Here is a 24,147-nt window from a genome sequence, read left to right on the forward strand (position 1 = left end):
CACACACACACACACACAATACTAACTTGAAAACTTGTTTTTCTGGCTATAAACGTCTTGTAAAATTAGTAATATATGTGTAGAGATTAGTGACCGTTAATCGATAGTTATTCAGATATATTCGACCGCTTCTCACGATATCTGAATAATTAGTAATATATAATAACAAAATATCAGTTTGTGTGTTTCCAAATATTTTTATATTAATTGTTCTGAACTATTTTTTGTTTATAAAGTAGTATCAATAGCTCTCTATTCTAGCTCTTTTGAATTTTTTTATATTTACTTTTTTATGAGTGTTCTTTCTGACGAATCCATTAGATTTCGTGGTCCGATTGACCAAATAACGTATTTCATTTAATAATCTTTACATTAAGGTTTTTAGTTGAGATAAAAAAGTCAATGGCACGAGCGGGATTCGAACCCACGATCTTCGGCTAGATACGCCGCTGCTCTACCACTTGAGCTATCGTGACCTCGATCCACTCGGACACCAACTTCCCATCTCAACCCCACCTTTTGAATTTTCCCTCCTTTTTGCCATTTTTCAAATGTCGTGTAATCAGATTGGATTCTCGGCGATAAATGAAATGGCCACGGAGAGCTTTAGTGAAGTATGCTGTTCAAGCGGACCACGAAATTAGTGAATTTAATTAATCTTTATGTAAGGTATTGGTTGTGATAAAAAAAAGTTTCTGATGAATATTAAAACAAGAAGGTACAACACTAACACTTCACAATGTCCAGATCGGGCAGAAAAATTCAGCAGATGTCCCTCCAAAAAGGAGGCTAACACTTAGACTGGTAGCAGTAAAGTATTCCTGTTCACTATCCTTATTAATAGCCGTCTTTACCCAGCCTGGAAAAGGCAGTGCCACAAGGAAATGTGCAAGGTCTGAAAAATGTTTCAACGGCGCCTAAGAAGATTAAAACGGACAAGTCAAATTATACCAGACACTATATACATTCTAAATCAATTTATTTCCAACCGAGATCAACAAATAAATGAGCCCGGTTTAAGGTGGGAGTGCTGTTATTATTCCAGATTAGCCTTATTGTATTTGACGCCCCTGGTGCAATTCTGTTGGAAATAAGAAAAGGCAATTACGCCCTGGGAATGAAATATCAGATGCAACATTTTCATTTAATTGATCAAAGCATAAAACTGTACGTTCTTTACGAATAGAAAAATAATCAGTGTCTGAATAAACCAAGGGAAATTAATCAATGTCGATCAGTTTAACATGTGTTCATTCGCAGAGGAATGCAATAAAGCATTAAATTCTCTATTCAATAAAACAAAAACCAACTCTTTATAGACCGTTCCAGCAGTTTAAGTGCTTCTAAAATTCGATTGTAAAATGTTTACTCGGGAAGAAGGAAACAATTGGCCGTTGCCAATTTCCGTTCCTCCGAGTGGGAAAGTGGTCGGAAGAAGCGAAGAAGGATGATCGGCGGTAGGCAAGGTCGCGGGCAAGGGCGGTCATTCCACTCACCAAAACACAGGCGAACACCAATCACTTAAGAATGCAGAAACCGTCTCACCTACGACGCCTCTAATAGGCCAATTTCTTTTTTGTCCAGACGGAAAAACTCATAGAACTTGGATTATTTTTGTGGAAATAGGTACCGCGTAAAGATCGACTTTATCTATCGTGATGTTGGTTTGACAAGCAAGCTGTTCCATCACTTTAATTTGATGACTTGGAAAAAATATGACAAATTTATCACAGACATCATCCGAAAAAGAGGTTCATGGTACATCATTTGTTTTGGTAAAATGAATATTGATGACGATGAAGATACTAGGACGTGGTGTTTTGCTCCCAGGCACTGGTCAGAGTGTTCTTTTTCATTGCTCTATAGCTATTAGTAATAATAATAATAATAATAATAATAATAATAAGTTTATTGCACACAAGAAGAAAAAAGAAAAATTACATATAATTCAAACAAGAAAATAAACTTAATACGGCAAGGTAACCGTCTGCCGGGGCTTGGATTAATTATTGACTAATCCTGTAAAATAAACGTACAAATGCATTAAACTAAGTCTATGCTAAGTNATTGAGCGTGAGACCGCGTTAAAGATATGCAGCTTAGCCTTTAGCGGGATCTGGGGCTGCATCATTGCTCCTCTCCAAACAGAATTAAGGGCAAACTTGGCCGAACTCGATTTCTCCGAGAAGTGGGGTTTCCAAGAAAGTTGAGAAGTCAGTTGTACTCCTAGGTATGTATAACGATTTACCACTTCTATATCCTGACCTTTGTATTATATAGCTATTAGTCATATTAATATCTTCTTTTAGTTTGACATTATTAATTTTATTATCATAAAAGACATATTTTATTTCATACAATATGAGCTTTTTTCATGTAAATTTGTATTCACATTTTACCTAATTTTATAAATTTAATTCTGCCCTCGTTATTACCAAATTCTTATACAGTTTATGTTAAAATTTTATTACAGTTATTAAGTTTCGTGGTCAGCTTGACCAAATAAACTCTTTTCAATTAAATAAGGTTTTGGCTGAGATAAAAAAATCGGTGTCACAAGTGGGATTCGAACCCACGACCTTCGGCTAAATACGACGCTGCTCTATCACTTGAGCTATCGTCACTTCGACTTCGACATTCGAGATATGGTAAAAAGGAGGGAAAATTCAAAAGGTGGAATTGAAATGGGAAGTTAGTGTCCGAGTGGATCGAGGTCACGATAGCTCAAGTGGTAGAGCAGCGTCGTATCTAGCCGAAGATAGTGGGTTCGAATCCCGCTCGTGCCATTGACTTTTTTATCTCAACTAAAAACCTTAATATAAAGATTAATTAAATGAAATAAGTTATTTGGTCAATCGGACTAATAAGTTAAATGAAGTATATCTTCACTAAAGCTCTCCGTGGCCGTTTCATTTGTCGCCGAGAATCAAATAGATTCACGACATTTGAAAAATGGCAAAAAGGAGGGAAAATTCAAAAGGTGCGGTTGAGATGGGAAGTTAGTGTCCGAGTGGATCGAAGTCTGAATAGTTCAAGTGGTAGAGCAGCGGCGTATTTAACCAAAGGTCGTGGGTTCGATTCCCGCTTGTGACACCGACTTTTTTACCTTAACCAAAACCTTAATTAATACTTTATGTTAACTTCATTAATTGGTTTATATGAAGACATCATACCGCCTTCCTTCAGTGTGAGGGGGCTATTCGTGGAAAACCGGTAATAATACATTAAAGTTAAGGATATCCTAAATTTTGTGGAGCTCTGATTCGCAACAGCAATTACTTTACTTTTTAGTGGATGGTATGGTAATAAGGATACTAGGAAGCAGGGTTTGTGCTTCCGAGGCACTGCAGCCTTCTGGCTTTTTGTACCTTCGTAGTTCTCTAGTTCAGTGCAATCAACTCCATCCTTTTCTTAAGAAGGACTAAGGTCATTGACGTTATTGCTACAATTACTTTCCCTGGGTTTTCTTTTTGTCCCAAATTATGTCTCCATTGCGCTGTTACTTCACATTCAAAGATGATATGGATGGGATTTTCTTCCTTATCATCTCACTTATCTATAACCTACAAATGGGGTCACGATGAGGTTTTCCCAGATGCCAGTGACCGGTGGGTCCTATGAATCCTCTGAGTTTAACCCTTTCTGTCGCATAGTGTTTGCCTGTCAGTCTTGGTGAGGGTTGTTTTCTAGTCTATGGACGACACCGCTACAGACGCCCTGGATGGTTCATGAAAATATACCCATCCCAGGGAAAAGAACTATATTAGTTTATTAAGACAAAGAATAATATACAGGTTGTATCTATATGTCTATAGTACACCCGTTTAATGCGGAAACGATTACCTTCAGCAAAAAATAATCTTATTCAAACCCCAAATTAATTTTGGCTAGGAATCGCCTGGTGATAGCTGATTTAACAAAACTATGTCATACACCTGGGAAATGACACAAACATTGTAATTTTAAAACAGAATTCCTCATTTTATTGTACAATTCGATTTACAGGTTATTTCATGCCACTTTTACTAAAAGGAAAATTTTGATAAGATCGACCATTTATGAGTTATGCCTAACAAGATAGGTCTCCCAGTTTATGTTGGATTTACTTTAGTAAAAATTGTATTATATAAAACCGCAAGTTAATTTTTTGTTAGCTTTTGTTACAAAAAGCGACCCTCACACGTCTTCCGGCATCTCAGAAATGGTCGATCCTATCGAAATTTTCCTCTCAGTAAAAGTGGTAAAAAATAAGCACTAGAATCGAATGACACAATAAAAATATGGGATTCTCGTTTAAAATAACAAAATTAGAGTCATTTCCCAGCTAGATGAGAAAGTTATTAAATCTGTTACCACCCTGCGATTCCTAGCCAAAATTAACCTGGATTTATATAAAACAATTTTTTGCTAAAGTCAATCGCTTCGGAATTAAATGGGTGGATTCTAGAACTTGATACACCCTGCACAATAGAATTTGACTAGAAATTATGCAAGGTCTAAAACATAGGGTTCAGATGGAGAGATTTTATGCAAAGGAATGTATGCTTCTTACTATACGGAGTGCTTTGGTCTGAAAGGAATGTTTCCGAGGATAAAGAGCTTTTTTCACCCTTAAGTTCTAGTCCAAGTCCAGGTGTAACAGTAAGTGTTTAATCATTATTTATCGAACAAAAGTAAATAATCTGAACGTTTGCATATCCAGCTTAACGTCTGATTAAGTCCAGTAAAACCACGGTTCGTCCTTTTGTATGGAATGTTGTTAGAGTTGTATGGGAATGTTAAGTGTGATTTTCTTGGTTTTCTGTTTGTGGAGGCGCAAAGTGTCTGAATAAATTGAAAGTAACTCGTACTCGGATCACTTCATGACTCAGGACCACCCAGCATTACAAGACTTGTGCCTATTTCGCGGTGGATTCTCGTCCGGATGCAGCTCGCCTTCCATAATTTGCACGTTGGCAGCATATTTGACTAATAACTTTTCGCAAAACGTCTGTCATGGACTATCGGCTCACGCACGGCCGGGAGAATTACCGAAGTAATCGGTCGTTCATTTTTCATTTGGAGAACCACTGGGAGAAAGAGAGTTTTTGTTCCGACTTGCGGTCTTTTGAAGCCCGCCCTCCCAAATCCAGGAATGGGCGTAAATCGGAGTAAAATTAGGTTATAAGTGAAGTGAGGTGACTGGCCCGAATGTCAGATGAGGATGACTGCGGCAGACCGCACCGGATCCGCCTCGATTACTTTTCAGTTTCTTTCTTCTTTTTGATGACCTACATATGCAATCGGGATGAGCACCGTGGACACGAATGATCGACCGCAAAGTCCACACCTGGGAGAATCCTATTTGTTCCAAACAAAACAATGAGACCTTTCACCTATGAACTAATAATGATTATGATAAATTTACAAAATATATAAACTTTTAGACGCAAATTCAAGTTGAAACAGTGAATGAAGACCCACATCCCAAGATGTGTTATAGTGACAAAGTATGATCCGTTAAAAAAAAGGGCCAAACCACCAATTGAAATCCCTGGCTAACAGAATTTTCGTTCATCGTTCTTTCCTATAATTTGTCAGGTATTTAAAACTCTACTGTGTTTATAAACCATGTCCGAAGTTTTTGACGTTTTAAAGAAATGCGACTAAGGGTTAATCCCTACTTAAAAAGCTTAAAAAGGGTTAATTTCTTACTTATTTCGAACCTTGCAACACAGTCGAAAGAGATGGTTAAAAGTCGAATAAGTACTTTTGAGATGTTTTCTTACATGATCTGTAAGACATTTCGGCCATATTCAGTGGTTGGTCTGTGTGTTATTTACCCAACTTGTCTTTTTCATATGCAGAACGAATTATAATTTGTTAATAAGAAAGTGGCGGCAATGAACGTCTATTTCTAGTCGAACAGTTATGTGGTCACCGGAAACAAAGAAAAAAAGTTTTTTCCATATTTTCTTTCTGATGACCATGTGGTAACCTGACCCAATATCCAGATTATGTTCTTCCTAAGGTTTCTATCTAAGCAGATAGGCTTATCCCCTGATCCATATGTACATGTCCTGTACAGAGTGAGAGAGAAAAAAAGAGAGAGAGAGAGAGAGAGAGAGAGTGAGTGAGAGAGAGAGAGAATGCAGAGAGAAATGCAAAATATAAAAAAAAGAAATTATAGTAGCAATAATAAGAATTCAGAGAAAAAATAGTAACAATGAAAGATTTCCCAGTATTGTGCGAACAATGAGTTCTCGGAGGACTAGTCAGATACAAGCCGGCGTACCGCAAGGGAGTATCTTTGGTCCCATCTTTTATATCGTTTATACTGCTGACCTACCAATACATCCTGACAGTATTACACCACCTACCCGGACGACACGGCAATTCTGTCCTCTAACTCGAATCCTATCCAAGCTACCTTCAACATCCAGAAACAGCTTGAGTTTATCGAAGACTGGTGTAAACAACGGAGGACTAGAGTGAACGAAGAAATATGCAATGTACTTTTACGCTGAAAAAGCAGTCTTGCCCTACACTGTACATCAACAACAACAGTTTACAATCGAGTCAAATACCTGGGACTGTATCTCGGCAGCAGACTGACGTGGAATCCCCACACAAGAATTAAAAAGTAACAACTTAATACAAGACTTGGACTACTACGAAGACTTCTAAGACCGAAATCGCCTGACAATTTAGACAAAGCCAGACTGTACAAGACTTTATTAAGACCAATATGAACATATAGAGAGGAACTGTTGGGTACTGCCAAGCCATCCTATATCCAGCGCATCCTTCCAAAGTCCTTAGACAAATTGTGAAAGCACCTTTTTATGTCACTAACCACACTATCCACCAAGCCCTCAACTTCCTTTTGTCGACGAACTGATCCGGTCCAGGTCCAAACCTTCCACAACAACCTTTCGAATCATCCTAACCATACTGCTCGAGCCCTCTTTACTCCTTCTCATCTTGAAAACCCGCCACGTCGCCTCAACCGACGGTTCGGGACCTCCTTGCCACCTAACCATACACCTTGATTGCCAGCAATGGCTGACTTCTCAAAGCGTGTTCTACCGGTGCAGGCATAGGTGCTAGTGTTGTGCTGTGTGATACATTAATCATGTGTACATATTTGTATAGTATAAGCTAATGTATAGATAACAAATAAATTTTTAAAACAGTTGAAAAAAGGAAGGAAAAAAGCTTACTTGTGTAGCAAAAGGACCTAATAGTCTTGTTAGACTATATTTGGATAGAGATGAGGTGCTGGTATAGAAAGGATTTAAAAGAGGTAAGTGAAACGGCTTTGCGGATTGTCAAAGGAAGAGATTTCCAGAGATTTGTGGCTCGAGCTAGTATAGACTACTCAAATGTGGAGTTTTTATGACAAGGAAGATATAGATCATTGGGAAACCAGCGGGTGTAAGAGAGTGGATGGAAGATTTGAACTGAAATAGGTAGAAAATATAGTCAGGTAGACGAGAGTTTATTGATTAGTGAAAGAAGGTGCCTAAGAAATACTTCTTATTGAAGGAGAGATATCGGGACATCGGGGTTTACGAAAATAAATCTTGCAAACAATTCATCAGTTTTATCTAGATCTTCCGAATGTCCACCATAACTGACAACGTAGTCAAAGAGAGGAAAAATGTGGGAAGAGACAAACAAGGTGCTTAAGAGTGCGAAAGCTAGAAAGAGCCAGGGCCGGAAGAAAATTTTGGAAATGTTTGTTTTCCAGAAAAGGTTTTGGTTGAAGTTTTGTAACAGTGGAGCAGAAGTAAATGGGCTGGTTGTTGGTGGAGAAAGGAGAGAATGGAGGAGGGATTTGAGGATGTGGCTGGTTCCTGTAATATATTAGAGCCCTGATGAAATTATATAACACATCCCAACATTGGCCACAATCCCAATACTAAAAAAAAATTAACTTCCGTTAGTCGTTACTTCCAATACATCCTAGATGATGAACAATATTAAACCCTCGACGCACAATTTCTAATAATGATATATATTGCCTTAAGATTACGTCATTCACATCATGATGCATATTTGCTTTTATTGTTTATAGTCAGAAATCAATGATTAAAAAAATACTCAGGTCAATGACTTCTTTATTGATATCATGATATCACTCCCCAAAGTTGTACAAGAGCAATCGACTCACGCATTCCATTTATAATAGAAAACGGGCTCGATTCAATCATACTAAGTGGATTCTCTTGTATTTGAATGGTTTACTTTGTCGTTCTTTGTTCATATTGTAAAAACCTGAATGCAGATTTTTAACATCGACTCGGAAAAAGGGTTTCTAAATGATTTTTTTTTAAATAAAGTCCTATAGAAAAGGCACATCATCGGCAGAGTGTTTTTCAATTTGTTCTAACAACAGTCGACGTGATAAATAACAGATACCATTAATAGTATATTTTAGTTTATTGTTTAACAATAGTTCTCTCATAAAAATGTATGTTTTAAATTGTCCGCTCGTTTTCAATGTTTAACTGCAAACTACGTGTTTATCTCAAATCCTACTCTAAAACCGTATTCAGATAATAAAATAGAAAAAAGTAGGATCGATACTTAGTCTATGGCAGATAAGCCCCTCACAGTATGGAAGTTAGAAATCCTTCGATATCCTACTCGATGAGTTTAATTTTCAAAACTAGATGGATTTTTCTGTTTATTATTGATAAAGTTCGGTAGATTATGCCATATAGAGGGATGACATCGACCTCCAAAATACAGCAAGATGTCCGCCGGCTTAAAGACAAAAAAACAGCCTGATTGAGGAATACATGCGTTCCCGATTTATTCATCGTCAACAAGACAAGAGGATCTTTAACGTCCGCACCTAGCCTATTTGGCCTTATCGGACGTTTTGATTCTCAAGATGAGAGCTGACGCACCTCNTTATACCACCCGTCGTCGCCGTGGTTCCACATAGAGTGGGCCATGACTCCCAGGGTGGGTGATTGAGGAATATACCAAAAAAACTCCAGGCATTCGACAAACCATGTCAGATTAGATGGGACAACAGCAAAGAAGACACATGAGTTTAAAACATCAAAGGCCATATTGTTAGAAGTGTTAAGACAGAAATTTCAATTTTGGATTAATGAAATTCTGACGGGACGGGTAACTTCATGTAGCTACACCGTTTCAAAATGGCAGTTCATTGCGAATATGCACTTTGACTGCAAGGTTTTTCATCCTTCAAAAAAGCTCTAATAGGCTTAGCTTAGTGGCCGATGTCCACCCGTATAGGGTACTTAGGAATGGCGGGTAAAAGAATATGAAAAGAAATCAGAGAGATAAAATTAATAATTATGTTGAAGTCTGCTTGTATATGCAGACATCTACCACGCTTTATCATTGATGACGTTGACACGACTTGACCAAATAACTCTGACTGACCACTGAAGATGTAATGCTGACATGGGTCTGAGAAACCAATAGTCGAGTTGTTAGGTTCAACAGTCGAAGGAAATCTGTGTGAATCGAGATTTTACAAATATCTAGAGTTGGAGTTGTTTGTTCAAGTTATATGTGCAATTATTTCTAAGGATAAGGAACTAAATCTATGGTTTTAAGCTCATAATTGGGATAGTCTTGATTATGGACGGGGCAAAAATGTTTTGAGAACGTTCGTTGTGGTGATGCACTTAGCATTCAGTATTCTCTCAAAGCCTTATCACATTGTGCAAAAAGACAAAACGAAAATAAACAAAACACAGGACAATCAATGAACCTGGTGAAATGCTGAAATCTGACAGACCAACAGTGTTTGGTGCAACAATCCTTGAAAGTCTGTGAGAATCGAACTTTTGGAAATATGCAGGGTTGAGATTGTTCGTTTATTTTTTATGTGAAAGAATTTCAAGGATACGAAACTGTGTTTATCTAAGATTTTAAGTTCACATTTGAAACGGACTTAATTTTGTATTTCGAGATCGGTAATTGTGCTGATGCCCTAAATATTTAGAAGGTCTCAACTCATATTACTTACATTGTATAAAACGTACATGACCGGACGAAATAACGCATTTGTACAACCATTGAATATGATCTATGCTGACTTGGGTCTGGCAGTTAACTGTTATGCTGTTCGTTCAACAGTCAATGAAAATTTGTAAAAATCAAACTTTTGTAAACGTGCAAGGTTGAAATCTTTAGTTGATGTTCAATACTTTTTAAAAGGATAGTTCCTACTCACAGTAAGTTGTTTTGAAACGACCGGATTTCGAGCCTTTTAGCTCATCATCAGGTTGAAGGACTTCTGTAACCACGTCTCTCGACATGAATTGCCAAAGTGAACCGCTGATACCTCCTCCAACGCGACGTTCCAATTACCAGCTGATTTTTTTAATGACGCTCAATTTGAACGTGCGAAACGCGGAAATTATAACACAAATAAATATTAGAATAATAAATACTTAATATTACTATAAATTACTATAAAAATAATAACAATTAAAATAATTAGATTAATTATTTGGATGTTTGATATTATTTATGTACATATTTAAAATGGGAGGTAGATCAAAATCTGTTATATTATTAATGCATTTATCACCATGTTCAATTTTACATTTTTTAATTTCAAATTTCTCAAACCAATCTAGTTCTTTCCCTTTGTTGAAACTATGTAACACTCTTGTATTTAAATTTGAATTGAAATTATGTTTTGTTTCTTTTAGATGGTCCTTAAATTCCGAAAATTTGCTCGATTTAGGCAAGTGTTCTTTTACTCTTGTTTTTATTTCTCTACCGCTTTGTCCTATATATTTAATATCACAATCATTACAATTGAGTTGGTAAACCCCGCTTTTTGCCAAGTTGTCTACTTTGTCTTTAGGTTTTGAGAGGATGTTTTTAAGTGAACCCGTACTTCTAAAAGCTATTCTAAAACCTTCTTGTTTAAAAATTTTACTAACTTTTTCCGATAATTCACCAATGTATGGCAAACAACGGAAACCTAATGATTCATTTGTGGTGGGGTGGCTGAGTCCTATTGTTGATTCGTTTAAAGTTAATTTTTTTATTCTTTTAACTAGCAACCTATCAATAAATATTTCTTGATACCCGTTGTTTTTTGCTAAGGTTTTAATAGTTTTTAATTCTTTTTTATAGTTATCAGGTGTTAGCGGAAGTTTTAACATCCGGTCTATGAGCCAAATGAAACCAGCAGCCTTTTGGGACCATGGGTGGGAAGAATCCGCTGGTATCATAGTGTCTGTAGTTGTGGGTTTTCTATATACGTCTATTTCTATTAGGTTGTTTATTATGGACAGTTTTAGGTCTAAAAAGTTCAAACAACCATTCTAATATTTATTTGTGTTATAATTTCCGCGTTTCGCACGTTCAAATTGAGCGTCATTAAAAAAATCAGCTGATAATTGGAACGTCGCGTTGGCGGAGGTATCAGCGGTTCACTTTGGCAATTCATGTCGAGAAACGTGGTTGTAGAAGTCCTTCAACCTGATGATGAGCTAAAAGGCTCGAAATCCGGATCGTTGCAAAACAACTTACTGTGAGTAGGAACTTTTAAAAAGTATTGAACACCACACTCACTCCATCATTTATCATTTCTATTAGTTGATGGTTTTCGTGGAAGGATTTTTAAGGATAAACAGCTCTGTTTAAAGTTTTGAGTTCATAATTGTGATTGGCTTGATTTTACGGTGGCCAAAAATGTTTTAACAATGTTCAGAATGTTATGATTAGGCAAAATACGTGCAGAACAACCACTGAATCCGGCATAATGCTAAAATTGGTCTGACAAATCAACAGTCATGTTGTTAGGTTCTTGAAAATCTGTGAAAATCAAACTTCTCCAAAGATGCAGGGCTGAAATTGTTAGTTAAATTTTTATATGAAAGCATTTTTAAGATAAGCAATTGTGTTAGTCTATGATTTTGAGTTCATAATTAAGACGGGCATAATTTTATACTGGCCAAAAATATTTTGGCAATGTTAATTGTTTTGATGCCTTTAATATTTAGAAGGTTATTCCCAAGCCGTATAACAATGTATAAAAAAAGAAATAAAAAGAACAAGACTAGACAAAATAACATAACTGAAGTTCACAGCGAGTCCACGGATGCTCGCAGATGGTCAAAGTACTATCAAATGTGAATGATGTGTGAGTCTAAATTATCTCTTTTTCTCCTTAAACGAGACTTAAAGCCGATAAGTGAACAACTATCGATGAATTTTTTCTATTTTTGCAACTAAACACTGTATTATTTTTCATGAAGTGAATCACGAGGAAAAAATCTACCTGTTCAAGGAGTCGTTGAACCGTTGATACTGGTTTGATCAAACTTGGACATAAGCCCATGTCACATAAGGTTTAAAGATCGGACCTTTTTCAGTTATTCGATTAAGATCTTTCAATTAAATGTGCTATTTTATAGTGTAAAGCATTTTTTTAAATTTCTTGAATTGAAATTTGTTAATTTGGCAGCCAATTTGGTCACTCAGAAATCACTATGTTTGTTTTTGTAGTGCGAAATACAATGTTAAGGATTAAGGAACAAAATAATAATAATTTATCATATTTGTATGGATAGTCTGACTCCATTATTATTATTATTTATTTATTTTTTATTTTTATTTTTTATTTTTTTATTTTTTATTTTTTTTTTTAACGAAGGTTCGCAACAGCAGAGATCATGTAAACCCTCAGAGTGCCGGTGTTTTTGAAAAAAAAAATTTTAATTAATTTATATATGCTTTTTATTTGTACGAATATAACAATGATTCAAGAAGTCTTTTCAGAGGATCTTCGGAAGAGGTCAAAACAGAGAAAACTTCCTTACGGTTTTCGCCGAGATTTCGACAGTTTTATACTGTCATCTTCAGGGCCTGTTTTATTATCATATAAACAAACAATTAAAACATGAAAAAACAATAATTACAACAATAATTGGATATCTTACTTTAAAACCTAATAGGAAATTAAACAACATGGTGTTTTGGGCACAGACACCTCTTTTCTCGACCACGTTTTTTAACTTTATTTTTACTGTAATTTTAGCTATAATTTTTAATTGTTAATGTATTCTATTTAAATCAATATTTAGATGCTGAGCCGAAAAAAACATAATGTACTTCTGTGCCCAAAACACCATGTTGTTTAATTTCCTATTAGGTTTTAAAGTAAGATATCCAATTATTGTTGTAATTATTGTTTTTTCATGTTTTAATTGTTTGTTTATATGATAATAAAACAGGCCCTGAAGATGACAGTATAAAACTGTCGAAATCTCGGCGAAAACCGTAAGGAAGTTTTCTCTGTTTTGACCTCTTCCGAAGATCCTCTGAAAAGACTTCTTGTATCCAGCAGGTCGATAATCTAGTTCATCGTTACATAACAATGATTAGTAGCAAAGCATAGTACAGTCATGGATCACAATCCCTCTGCCGAAAAAAGCCCATGTGTAAGTATGTCGGGATTCGAACCCAGGACCTTTACCTTACAGTGATGAGCGCCATGTCAACGCCTAAACCGTTGCGGCCACCGACGCTCCCTTACTCCATTATTATTATTATTGACTATTCAAGCCTATGGGAAATCTTTAAATTATGGGAAAAAATCTACATTTTTTATTAAAGAACAGGAATAAATTTTATAATTTAAATTTAAAGTCAGAACTTCATATCTCAGAAGGGATATCACTCACCTAAGATAGAAGGTTTTAATGTTAGGACGTGAAATGAACTTAGCTGTTCAAATCCCCATAAAAATTAATAATAATAACAATAAATCATTATTTGAAAGAATGTACATTACTGCACTCTCAACACGACTCTCAATGACACATCTACCCGGAAAACAAACACTTTGAGCCCTGATGATGATCTCAATAAAGATCGAAACGTTGGCACGATAAAGGAAATGTTTTTCTAAAACCTACGTCACACCAGACCGCATCTCACGATCTCCAAATAATTAATGTACATTACATATAAATTTACAACAAAAAATAATATTTTGGTAAAAAGCAAATCTTGTACTAGACAGCAGGAGGTTTTGGAGATCCTCAGAGAAATAAACAGAATAAACTACAATTTAAAATTTTTGAAATTATAGATTTTTTGCCTTCTTTGTAGTGTTGGAAAAATTTTTTTAGCCAATGAATTATGTCTTGTGTTATATTCACTAATTTAACTAGTTACAAGATTATTTTTATATATACATGCAAACATGAACATTTAAGAAAGATTTTATATAGATTCATTACTTTAAATTCCAAGTATAAGTTTTTCGTATTATATCTACATGGTTTATGTAAAATGATTTGAAGAAGTGAGTTTATAGTTACATCCAAAGTCTTAGTGTAGCATTTATTAGTAATTATGGATTGTGTAAGAGAAAAATATATTGCCCTTAAAAGATTAATTTTCATAAAGTGGGTAAAATTCTAAATTTATAAAAGAGCTTCCTCAAACGGAAAACCAAAGAATCAATGTGTAAATTAAATCTCAAATTCGAGCGCAATGTCACACCAAGATATCTAACACTGCAAGCAAAAAGGATAGGCAAGCATGAACACTCATCATTATCATTACAAGTATGAAAAACAAATTTTAAATTATGAATATTTATTTTCTTTTTTAATGAAAAGTGTAATACATTGCATTGTTTTGTGTTTAAAAGTAGAAAGTTTGATTTTAACCAAAAATTAATAATTTTCATATCATTATTAAATTATCACCTGAGAAAATGATACACGGATCGTAACTAAATATTTTCCAGAAAATTTAATTTTCAAAAAGTGATTAATACATAAAAAAACAAAATTGGGCCTAAGACTGTACCTTGGTACTCCCGTTCAACGTGTATTAGATAGTTGTTAAGTTACTTTTCTTACGCTTCCCTTGCATGGCTTATTCAAAGCTAGGTAATTACTTAAAATGAGAGAAAAAAACGTGTTGGTCTTGTCAATGTGCCTTAGATTGTGTCCTATAATTCTGTTCTTTCTTAGTTTTTTAATCTAATTTATGCAGTGTATTAGATAGTTTGTATGTTACTTTTCCTACGCATGCCTTGTATGGCCCATTCAAAGGGAGGTAATTACTTAAAAAGAAGAGAAAAAAGTGGGTTTGTCTTATCAATGTGCCTTAGATTTTGTCCTATAATATTATTCTTTTTATGTTTTTTTTTTAAATTTTTTAATTTAATTTGTTTAGTATATCAGATCATTTTTAAGTTACTTTTCTTACTCATATCTTGTATGGCTCATTCAAAGGGAGGTAAATACTTAAAATAAGAAAAAAATGTGTTGGTCTTGTCAATGTGCCTTAGATTGTGTGCTATAATAATGTTCTTTCTTAGTTTTTTAATCTAATTTATGCAGTGTATTAGATAGTTTGTATGTTACTTTTCCTACGCATACCTTGTATGGCCCATTCAAAGGGAGGTAATTATTTAAAAATAAGAGAAAACAGTGGGTTTGTCTTATCAATGTGCCTTAGATTTTGTCGTATAATATTATTCTTTTTTATGTTTTTTTTTAAGTTTTTTAATCTAATTTGTTTAGTGTATTAGATCATTTTTAAGTTGCTTTTTTTACTATGTCTTGTATGGCTCTTTCAAAGGGAGGTAATTACTTAAAATGAGAGAAAAAAGTGGGTTTGTCTTATCAATGTGCCTTAGATTTTGTCCTATAATACCGTACCTACAATATTTTCCAGAGAATTTAATTTTTAGAAAATCATTAATATATAAAAGAAACAAAATCGGGCCTAAGAATGTACCTTGCAATACTCCCGTTCAACTTGTAATGAAGAACTATAAACTGCTCCAACCTTTGTGACTACATTTCTGTCCGATAAATTGGATTCAAGGATTTTAAGGAGAATATTAGAGATACCACTACACTCATGTTTTTTAGCATCAACTTATGATCAACAGAGTCGAAAGCTTTTTTAAGATCCGATAACGTAATTAACTTTATCAATTTCTTGTGAAATCAAATTACTAACATCAAAGCCTGCTCAGTGGAACCGCCCGGAAGAAAACCATAATGTTTTGGTGAAATTATTCTACTTTCAATAAAGAAGTAATCTATTTTTAATTGTTTTTTTTTCTAGCATTTTTGATATGGATAAAGTGACATTTAATGAGATAGGCCTATAGTTTTGAACCATATTTAAATAATGGATTACTAGGTTTTTTTTAAATCCCTAACATAACCTGTTTTTCGGTTTACACGGTTTATTTTAGCATTGCACTTCTAACCTTGACATATTTTATAAATTTTAACCGGTTCTTTCTCTCTTTGGAAGTATCTCTCTCCTCGTGGCATAAAATCACCCACTGGACCCGGGAAAAGTTGCGTTGCGACCCAGGAACCTACTCAGGTTCAACACGTAGAACAAATGAGAAACAAAAGAATTACAATGATTATTAGTTTCGGCAATGGATACCAACAGATGTCTGGTATGAGTCAGAGAATGGTCGAAGTCGTGAGAGTGAAATCTTTGAGAGGGCGTATTTTCCTCAGGCAAATCTTCTAATCTGTAAGCCTTTTTTTAACTAATAAGTTAAACCATTTCTATTAACATCTGACCGAAAACTTGTAAATTCCGTTGTATTTTTAACTAAAAAAACAAAAAATATACAGTCGATCGATTTGCTTAAACGACTGGAACAGTATCGGGTCGAGGCGAACTCCATCATCACGATATTTTTGCGGTCCCGCGGCGCGTTCTCAACAATGGACTTAATGTACCAGCGCAGCGGCAATTCTAAATGGAAATGAACCGAGTCAGTCGTCGTGGTATGTTTGCACCACTCGACCATTATCCTCCGTCGCGACACGTACACCGTATCGAATCGGGACATTTTTTCCTTTCCGAGCCTTTGTTTTGGCATGTATTTAAATATCCAACATTATTCATCACACCGTCCAACTCGAAGGGTGCTTCGTCGCCCTCATCTCATGCCAGAAGACAAGGGTGTTGGGACGAGGCTTGAGATAATGTCAGCATAATTTATTGACCTCTTAACGAGCTAGAAAATAAACAATAACCGAATAAAGGGTGCTGTACATGTTTCACAAATAGCACAAAAACGTTCCTTATTACAATAAGAAATTGTTTACCTTTCAATTACCTACAATAATCGCGAAAAACTATCTACAATGACCTACTACTTTTTATGATTTTTTCATACAAGCAGTTAAATCGCTTTATCTTATTGAGTAAATAAAAGAAGGGCTAGACTAGTTCGAAAAAAAAATTAAAAACTATCCATACACTTAATAAATTAGCTTAAATTTGTTATTATTTTACCTAAGATGTTTTCCCACGGTATTATTTTTTTAGTGCGTCTCGTATGCCCTATTCAAAGGGGAGTAATTACGTAAAATATGAAGAAATGTCGGCTGGCCTCGTCAATGTTGCCCAATTTTTTTACTATAATACTATTCTTTTGACCTAATTTATTAACAGAATTAAATTTATATTTTAAACTTATTTTCGTATGTGTGTCTTGCATGACCTTTTCAAAGGGAGGCAATTACTTAAAAAAAGAGAAAACGTGTGCTTGTCTAGGCAATTTGCCTTAGATTTTGTCCTATAATAATGTACTTTTTAGTGAGGTTTATTATCTAATTTATTCAGTGTATTAGATAGTTTTTTAAGTTACTTTTCTTACGCATACTTTGTATGGCTCATTCAAAGGGAGGTAATTACTTAAAAAGAGAAAAAAAATTGAGTTTGACTTGTCAATGTGTCTTGATTTTTTCTTTCAATACTGATCATTTTAGTGAGATTTATTATCTAATTTATTCATTGTATTAGTTGTTAAGTACTTTTCTTACGCATGTCTTGTATGGTTCATTCAAAGTGAGGTAATTACTTAAAAGGAGAGAAAAAATTGTGTTTGTCTTGTCAATCTGCGTTAGATTTTTTCTAACAATACTGATCTTTGGTTTATTATCTAATTTATTCAGTGTATTAGGTGGTTTTTAAGTTACTTGTCTTTCGCATGTCTTGTATGCCTCATTCAAAGGGAGGTAATTACTTAAAAAGAGAGAAAAAATTGTGTTTGTCTTGTCAATGTGCCTTAGATTTCTTCTAACAATACTGATCTTTTAGTGAGGTTCATTATCTAATTTATTACGTCTATTAGATAGTTTTTAAGGTACTTTTCTTACGCGTACTTTGTATGGCTCATTCAAAGGGAGGTAATTACTTAAAAAGAGAGAAAAATTGTGTTTGTCTTGTCAATGTGTCTTAGATTTTTTCTTACAATAGTTATCATTTTAGTGAGATTTATTATCTAATTTATTCATCGCATTAGTTGTTAAGTTAGTTTTCTTACGCATGTCTTGTATGGTTCATCCAAAGTGAGGTAATTACTTAAAAGGAGAGAAAAAAATTGTATTTGTCTTGTCAATGTGCCTTAGATTTTTTCTAACAATACTGATCTTTTAGTGAGGTTTATTATCTAATTTATTCAGTGTGTTAGATAGTTTTTAAGGTACTTTTCTTAGGATGCCTTGTATGACTCATTCAAAGGGAGGTAATTACTTGAAAGAAGAGAAAAAATTGTGTTTGTCTTGTCAATGTACATTAGATATTTTCTAACAATATTGATCTTTTTGGTGATAGTTTTTAAGTTACTTTTCTTCCGCATGTCTTGTAAGCCTCACTCAAATGGTAAATAATTACGCTGAAAGGTTCAACAAGTTGGCCAGTCTTGTCAGTGTTACATAAGATTTTTTTCTTATGATATTTTCCTTTTGGGTGCGGTTTTGAACTAATTTAACAACTGTATTAGATAGTTTATAAGCTTTTTTCTTGTGTATGTCTTGTATGGCTCATCCAATTCTAGGTAATAACTTTAAAAATAGAACAAAACATTGGCTAATCTTGCCAGTCACTTAAGAAAATTTCTTATGCTATTGTGTTCTTCAGTGCGGTTTTTGTATCTAATTTATTAAGTGACTTAGATGGTTTTTAAGCTTCTTTTAAAATGTGCGTCTTCTATGGCTCATTCAATGGAGATAATTACGTGAAAAAGAGATTAAACCTTGTCAAGTTACTTGTGATGGTTTCTTATATTTTTGTCAATTTTTTATTGTAGTTTTTATTAAATATGTTAAGTTTATTAGATAGTTTATAATATTTTTCTTATGTGTGTCTTTTGTAGCCTATTAAAAGGGAGGAAAAATGCGGGATAGACTTGCCAATGCTATTTAAGATGTTTTATTATGATATTGTTCTTTTTATTATGAGATTTTTAACCTAAATTTATTAAGATTATTAGATAGTCTTTAAGTTTGTTTTCTTATTTTTGCCTTCTATGTCCCATTCAACAAGGGTAATTACGTAGAAAAGAGAAAAAACATATAAACTAAGAAATGTTTTGATTGTATTGTTTTTCCTGATAATTAATCCTGATAAATTTCCTGATATCTGTTCTTTAAGTAGTGTATGTTCAAACGGGTTGAATGGGGGGCTGGAATGCAAGGGTGCTGCATTCGAACCCGGGACTTTTACTTTGTTATGAGCTCCGTGTCAACGACTAAACCGTTGTGGCCACTGACCCCTTTGGAACATAATTTTATGTTAATGCAATTAGATTTAAGGTTTTGTTTACACGCCTGATCGGATTTTACCATACATATCGGTTGTTTCAGATGAGGTTGATCGTCGCTCTCGTCTTTCTGTCAGGAGTAAACAGCGCAGAGGAATCAGGAGGTCGTCAAGCTAAGTCTCTCTCCTACTTCACCGACTCTTACCTGGACGGACCTCCAGTCGTGTTGGACGGCGTCGCCGACGAGTACAGCGACTACTCGGACCAGCTGGCCTCATACGCCGATGGGAACGAACTCTCGAGCAGAGCTCGACCCGGCAGACCCAAGCCCGATTCTCCCGTCTATTACATCCGCCTTCCACCCAGTCCGTACATGCTCGTTCCAGGTCTGGGGTACGTGAGCCGTCCTCCGACCCTCAGGCCTCCGCCGGTCGTCCAGCCGAGACCGCCTTCCCAGTTCATCAACCTGCCGCTGGAATTCATCTCCAACGGAAAACCGACCGGGGTGTACACCTTTCCTCAGGACTCTCCCGTCGTCAACCTCAACAAAGGGCCTTACCTCTACAACGGAAGGCCTTCGGACATCTTCCTCCTGAGGAACACCTACAACGCCCTTTACGAAGACGCCTTGCAAAACTTTTATCCCTGAAACGAAGAGATGTAGAGAAGAAATCGCAATCAAACCCCATTTGTAGAAATATTCTACACCCTCTTTTAAAATTTTTGATATAATTAAAAAAACGCGTGTATAATGTCAAAAATGAAATAATAATCGTATTTCTAAAACTGTATAAATGAAAAAAATGAGTCAGGAAAATATTACTTATTCTAAATCACACGCCAAAGCACTTTCTGCATCGTTCCTGCCTATTGAGAAAAACTCAACAACTAAAACAACCATGTACATCAAAAATAAAATAATTTTATCATAAACTAAATGAGAAACGCCTACTTTAAGCGGCATATTGAACAAATTTTATTCAAAATTAACATGCACTAGTCACTTTTTCAATTAGAACTACGGCCACACATCAAAGTGGAGGAAGTTCCTTCAAAATGTCAATTGCACTACACTCAAATTTTATTAACTTCCTATAGAAAAAAGCCCAGAAGTTTGCTTCATTTCAGAAAAATACAAATGATCGAAAAATATAATTTATTATTGACTTTGAAAAAATTTGGTAATTGTGTTCAATCGTAAAATTTTTTGTTGGTTTTATCCAAAATTTTTTCCCTGTACATATAACTAATTTTATCTATATTGTTAATGTTTTTAAACCCTTTCAAATTATCTGTATATAATATAATCCTCATATTTATAAAATGTACATTCCGATTTTGACAATCGTGTAGTTTTGGTGTTTTTTAAAATGTCAAATTTTCCTTCATTGGTTAACTTTCTAAGTCAACAACGGAAGTTAACGTGGTTCAATCATAATCCTGGGACGCGCTCATGGCTGTGGCCGCCTATCAAATGATGAAATGTGATGAATTACAATGGCAGAGAAACTATGTATGAGATATATTAAATACAAGTGGACTTGTATTAGAAATATATCTAGTCTGACTTATTTATTTGTGTAAAAACTACGAGTATATTATTTTGTAAAATAAAACTTAAATTATTTACATAATTTATTTTAATTTAATTGTAAATATTAAATGAATTTTTAAGACATTATTTAAATAAATAAACGCTCAGTTTTTATTATTTCTTTTTTTATCCAAACGAACAAAAATAAACTCTTTAATTAAGTAAAAGATTTATTATTAGATAGATTAATGAAGGAAAGATGAATCGACCGTCAGGATATCAAAAAACAAGTAAGTTTTGTAACTTATGCCAAGCTTTCAATCTTTACTGAGGTCTTCATCAAAGCTCAACAAGGAATAATAATGTTTATAATTGATAAATAATAAGTAACACAATAATTCTCAGATAACAATGGATAACTTGCTCGTCACAATGTTAAAAGTAAATATAATGATAGCGGTAAAAAACAACAGTATATATACATTCTAATAAAAAAGCACGAAAAAATAAAATATATCATCGCAATTTGGTTGAACACAATGTTTATTGTGTTTTTTTATGTTGTTTTGTTTTCACGTTGAAATTTTCTTTTTTGTGCTTTTTTATTATTGGGTTGTCCGGAAAATAATGCAGGATTTTAAGTTTTCATTAAAAAAAATCTATATAAAATATTCTGTTTACGTTTACAGGATTACTCATTNTTACCAACACGTTGGGAGAAATGTATTGAGAGTATGGGAAATTATTTTGATTAAAGAACATTGCTTTAAAGTAACTAGTTTCTTTTTTTTTTGTTTAATACCAAAATCCTGCATTATTTTCCGGACAACCCAATAGTTTTGTTGTCTGTGTTTAGTGCAGATATTTTGTCCAATTTTCTCCTTTGGTTGTTTGCTATGTTTACTGACTCGTTTTTTATGTTGCTTCCTTTTTACTTTGAAATTTTCTTTTTTGTGTTTTTTTATTAGTTTTGTTGTCTGTGTTTATTTTGTCCAATTTTTTTCTCGTGCCTTTTTTATTTGTTTCATTTTATTTTCTTTCTTTTATTGTCTTTTAATTGACTTAAAGTTGGGAAATAATTTTAGGCCAGGGCAAAAAATAATTCTAGATTAACATTTTTCACACACAAAATAATTTTTCACACAGTCACCACTTTTTTCCCATTTAGCTTAAAATTTCTGAATTTTGGGTAATGTAATTAAAGAAAAGGGGAGCTTACTAAACCAGAAGTTGTTATGAAATTTGCCAAGTTCTAATGTGAATTTTTCTAAAGAGGTTGCAAATTTAGTTATTCTTTACCAATTTTAAATTTAGCAGTTTTTGAAAGATTTAAGGGATCGTTTTCTTTCTATAACTAAGCTTAAAGCTCTATAAGGGTGCCTTCAATAAAGTATATTTGACGTTCTTTCCCATGTTTTTCCTGTATATCCCCAAAAACGAATAGTTTCGGAGCTATGAGTAGATTTATGACGAAAACCGATAGCTGAAAATAGATAGTTGAAAAAAATTTAACATCTGCGAAAAGGACCTTTTTTTTGTTGAATTTAAGGTGTAAAAGCACTTGTCGAACTTTGTCGTATGATTATTCAGAAATCGTGAGATGCGGTCTGGTGTGATGTAGGTTTCAGAAAAACATTTTCTTTATCGTGCCAACGTTTCGATCTTTATTGCGATCATCTTCAGGGCCTGGAATTTACAAACATTGTTTACAATTAGCTAATACATTTAGGATATGGAAAAGAGAATTTATACAATGCAAAATATATTTTTTATATTCAATCATGATTCATCATATTTTTCGTATGAGTAGCTAATCACCCTAAATTTATGCTTTTGACTGCTGGTCACCTATGCACCGTTTGAGCTGTAAGAAATAAAATAAAAATACTATTTGCTGTTATTTATAATGAATTCACTCCAGTAAATATTACAAATTCGCCTTGGGATGAATGTGAATCTTGGGTAAGGTAGACAATTAGAATAGCTGTAATCCGAATGGTTTTAAACAGAATAAATCCATTCAAGTAATAGTTCTTTCATGAACATAACAGTATTTCCTGTTTGCTACTGTAAAATGTTTTTAATCTTTAAAAAACTTTTACACTAAAATAAATAATTTAAAAAAATTAACGTAATGACAGTATTAATAGTAAGTTCGAGAGACTTAACATTAGAACTTGACAAATTTCATAACAACTTCTTGTTTAATAAGCTGTCTGGTGAAAACCCTTTGCTTTAATTCATGGAACCCAAAGTTCACAAATTTTATGCTAAATCGGAAAAAAAAGTGGTGTGAAAAAGAGCAATGGGGTTAATCTAGAATTCAACTTTTTGTCCTGGCCAAAATTTATTTCCCAACATTAACTCAATTGAAAGACAATAAAAGAAAGAAAATGAAATGAAACACATAAAAAAGACACAATAAATATAGCGAACAACCAAAGGAAAAATTGGACAAAATATCTGTACTAAACACAAACAAAAAACAAATAAAAAAGCACAAAACAAAGAAAAATTCGACGTAAAAAGGAAACAACATAAAACAGAAACAGTAAACATAGTGACCAGTTTTTGAAAGAAAACGATCCCTTAAATCTTTCAAAAATTGCTAAATTTAAAATTGGAAAAAGAAAAACTAAATTTGCAACCTCGTTGGAAAAATTCACATTAGAACTTGGCAAATTTCATAACAACTTCTTGTTTAATAAGATATCTGGCCCCCCTTTTCTTTTTTTATTTTATTTTATTTTTTTAGGAGGGTTCGCAACAGCAGAGATCATATAAACTCCTTTTCTTTAATTACATGGAACCCAAAATTCAGAAATTTTATGCTAAATGGGAAAAAAGTGGTGACTGTGTGAAAAAGAGCTCTGGGGTTAATCTAGAATTCAACATTTTGCCCTGGCCTAAAATTATTTCACAACTTTAAGTCAATTAAAAGAGAATAAAAGAAAGAAAATGAAATTAAACAAATAAAAAAGACACAATAAATATAGCGAACAACCAAAGGAGAAAATTGGATAAAATATCTACTCTAAACACAGACAACAAAACTAATAAAAAATCACAA

General features: G+C 33.9%; 1 protein-coding gene across 1 annotated transcript in view; it reads left to right on the forward strand.

The window, feature by feature from the left end:
• The window catches only part of LOC106663840, a 128,381-nt gene extending 107,652 nt beyond the window's left edge, over window positions 1–20,729 (forward strand). The window contains exon 5 of the mRNA XM_014388995.2: window positions 19,647–20,729. Within this exon, the coding sequence (XP_014244481.1) occupies window positions 19,647–20,192 (546 nt within the window). The 3' untranslated portion in view covers window positions 20,193–20,729. The remainder of the gene's footprint in view (window positions 1–19,646) is intronic.
• The last annotated feature ends 3,418 nt before the right edge of the window (window positions 20,730–24,147 follow it).

This window comes from Cimex lectularius, unplaced genomic scaffold (genome assembly GCF_000648675.2).
Source record: "Cimex lectularius strain Harlan isolate CLEC.00 unplaced genomic scaffold, Clec_2.1 scaffold1, whole genome shotgun sequence".
Classification (NCBI taxonomy): Eukaryota; Metazoa; Arthropoda; class Insecta; order Hemiptera; family Cimicidae; genus Cimex; species Cimex lectularius.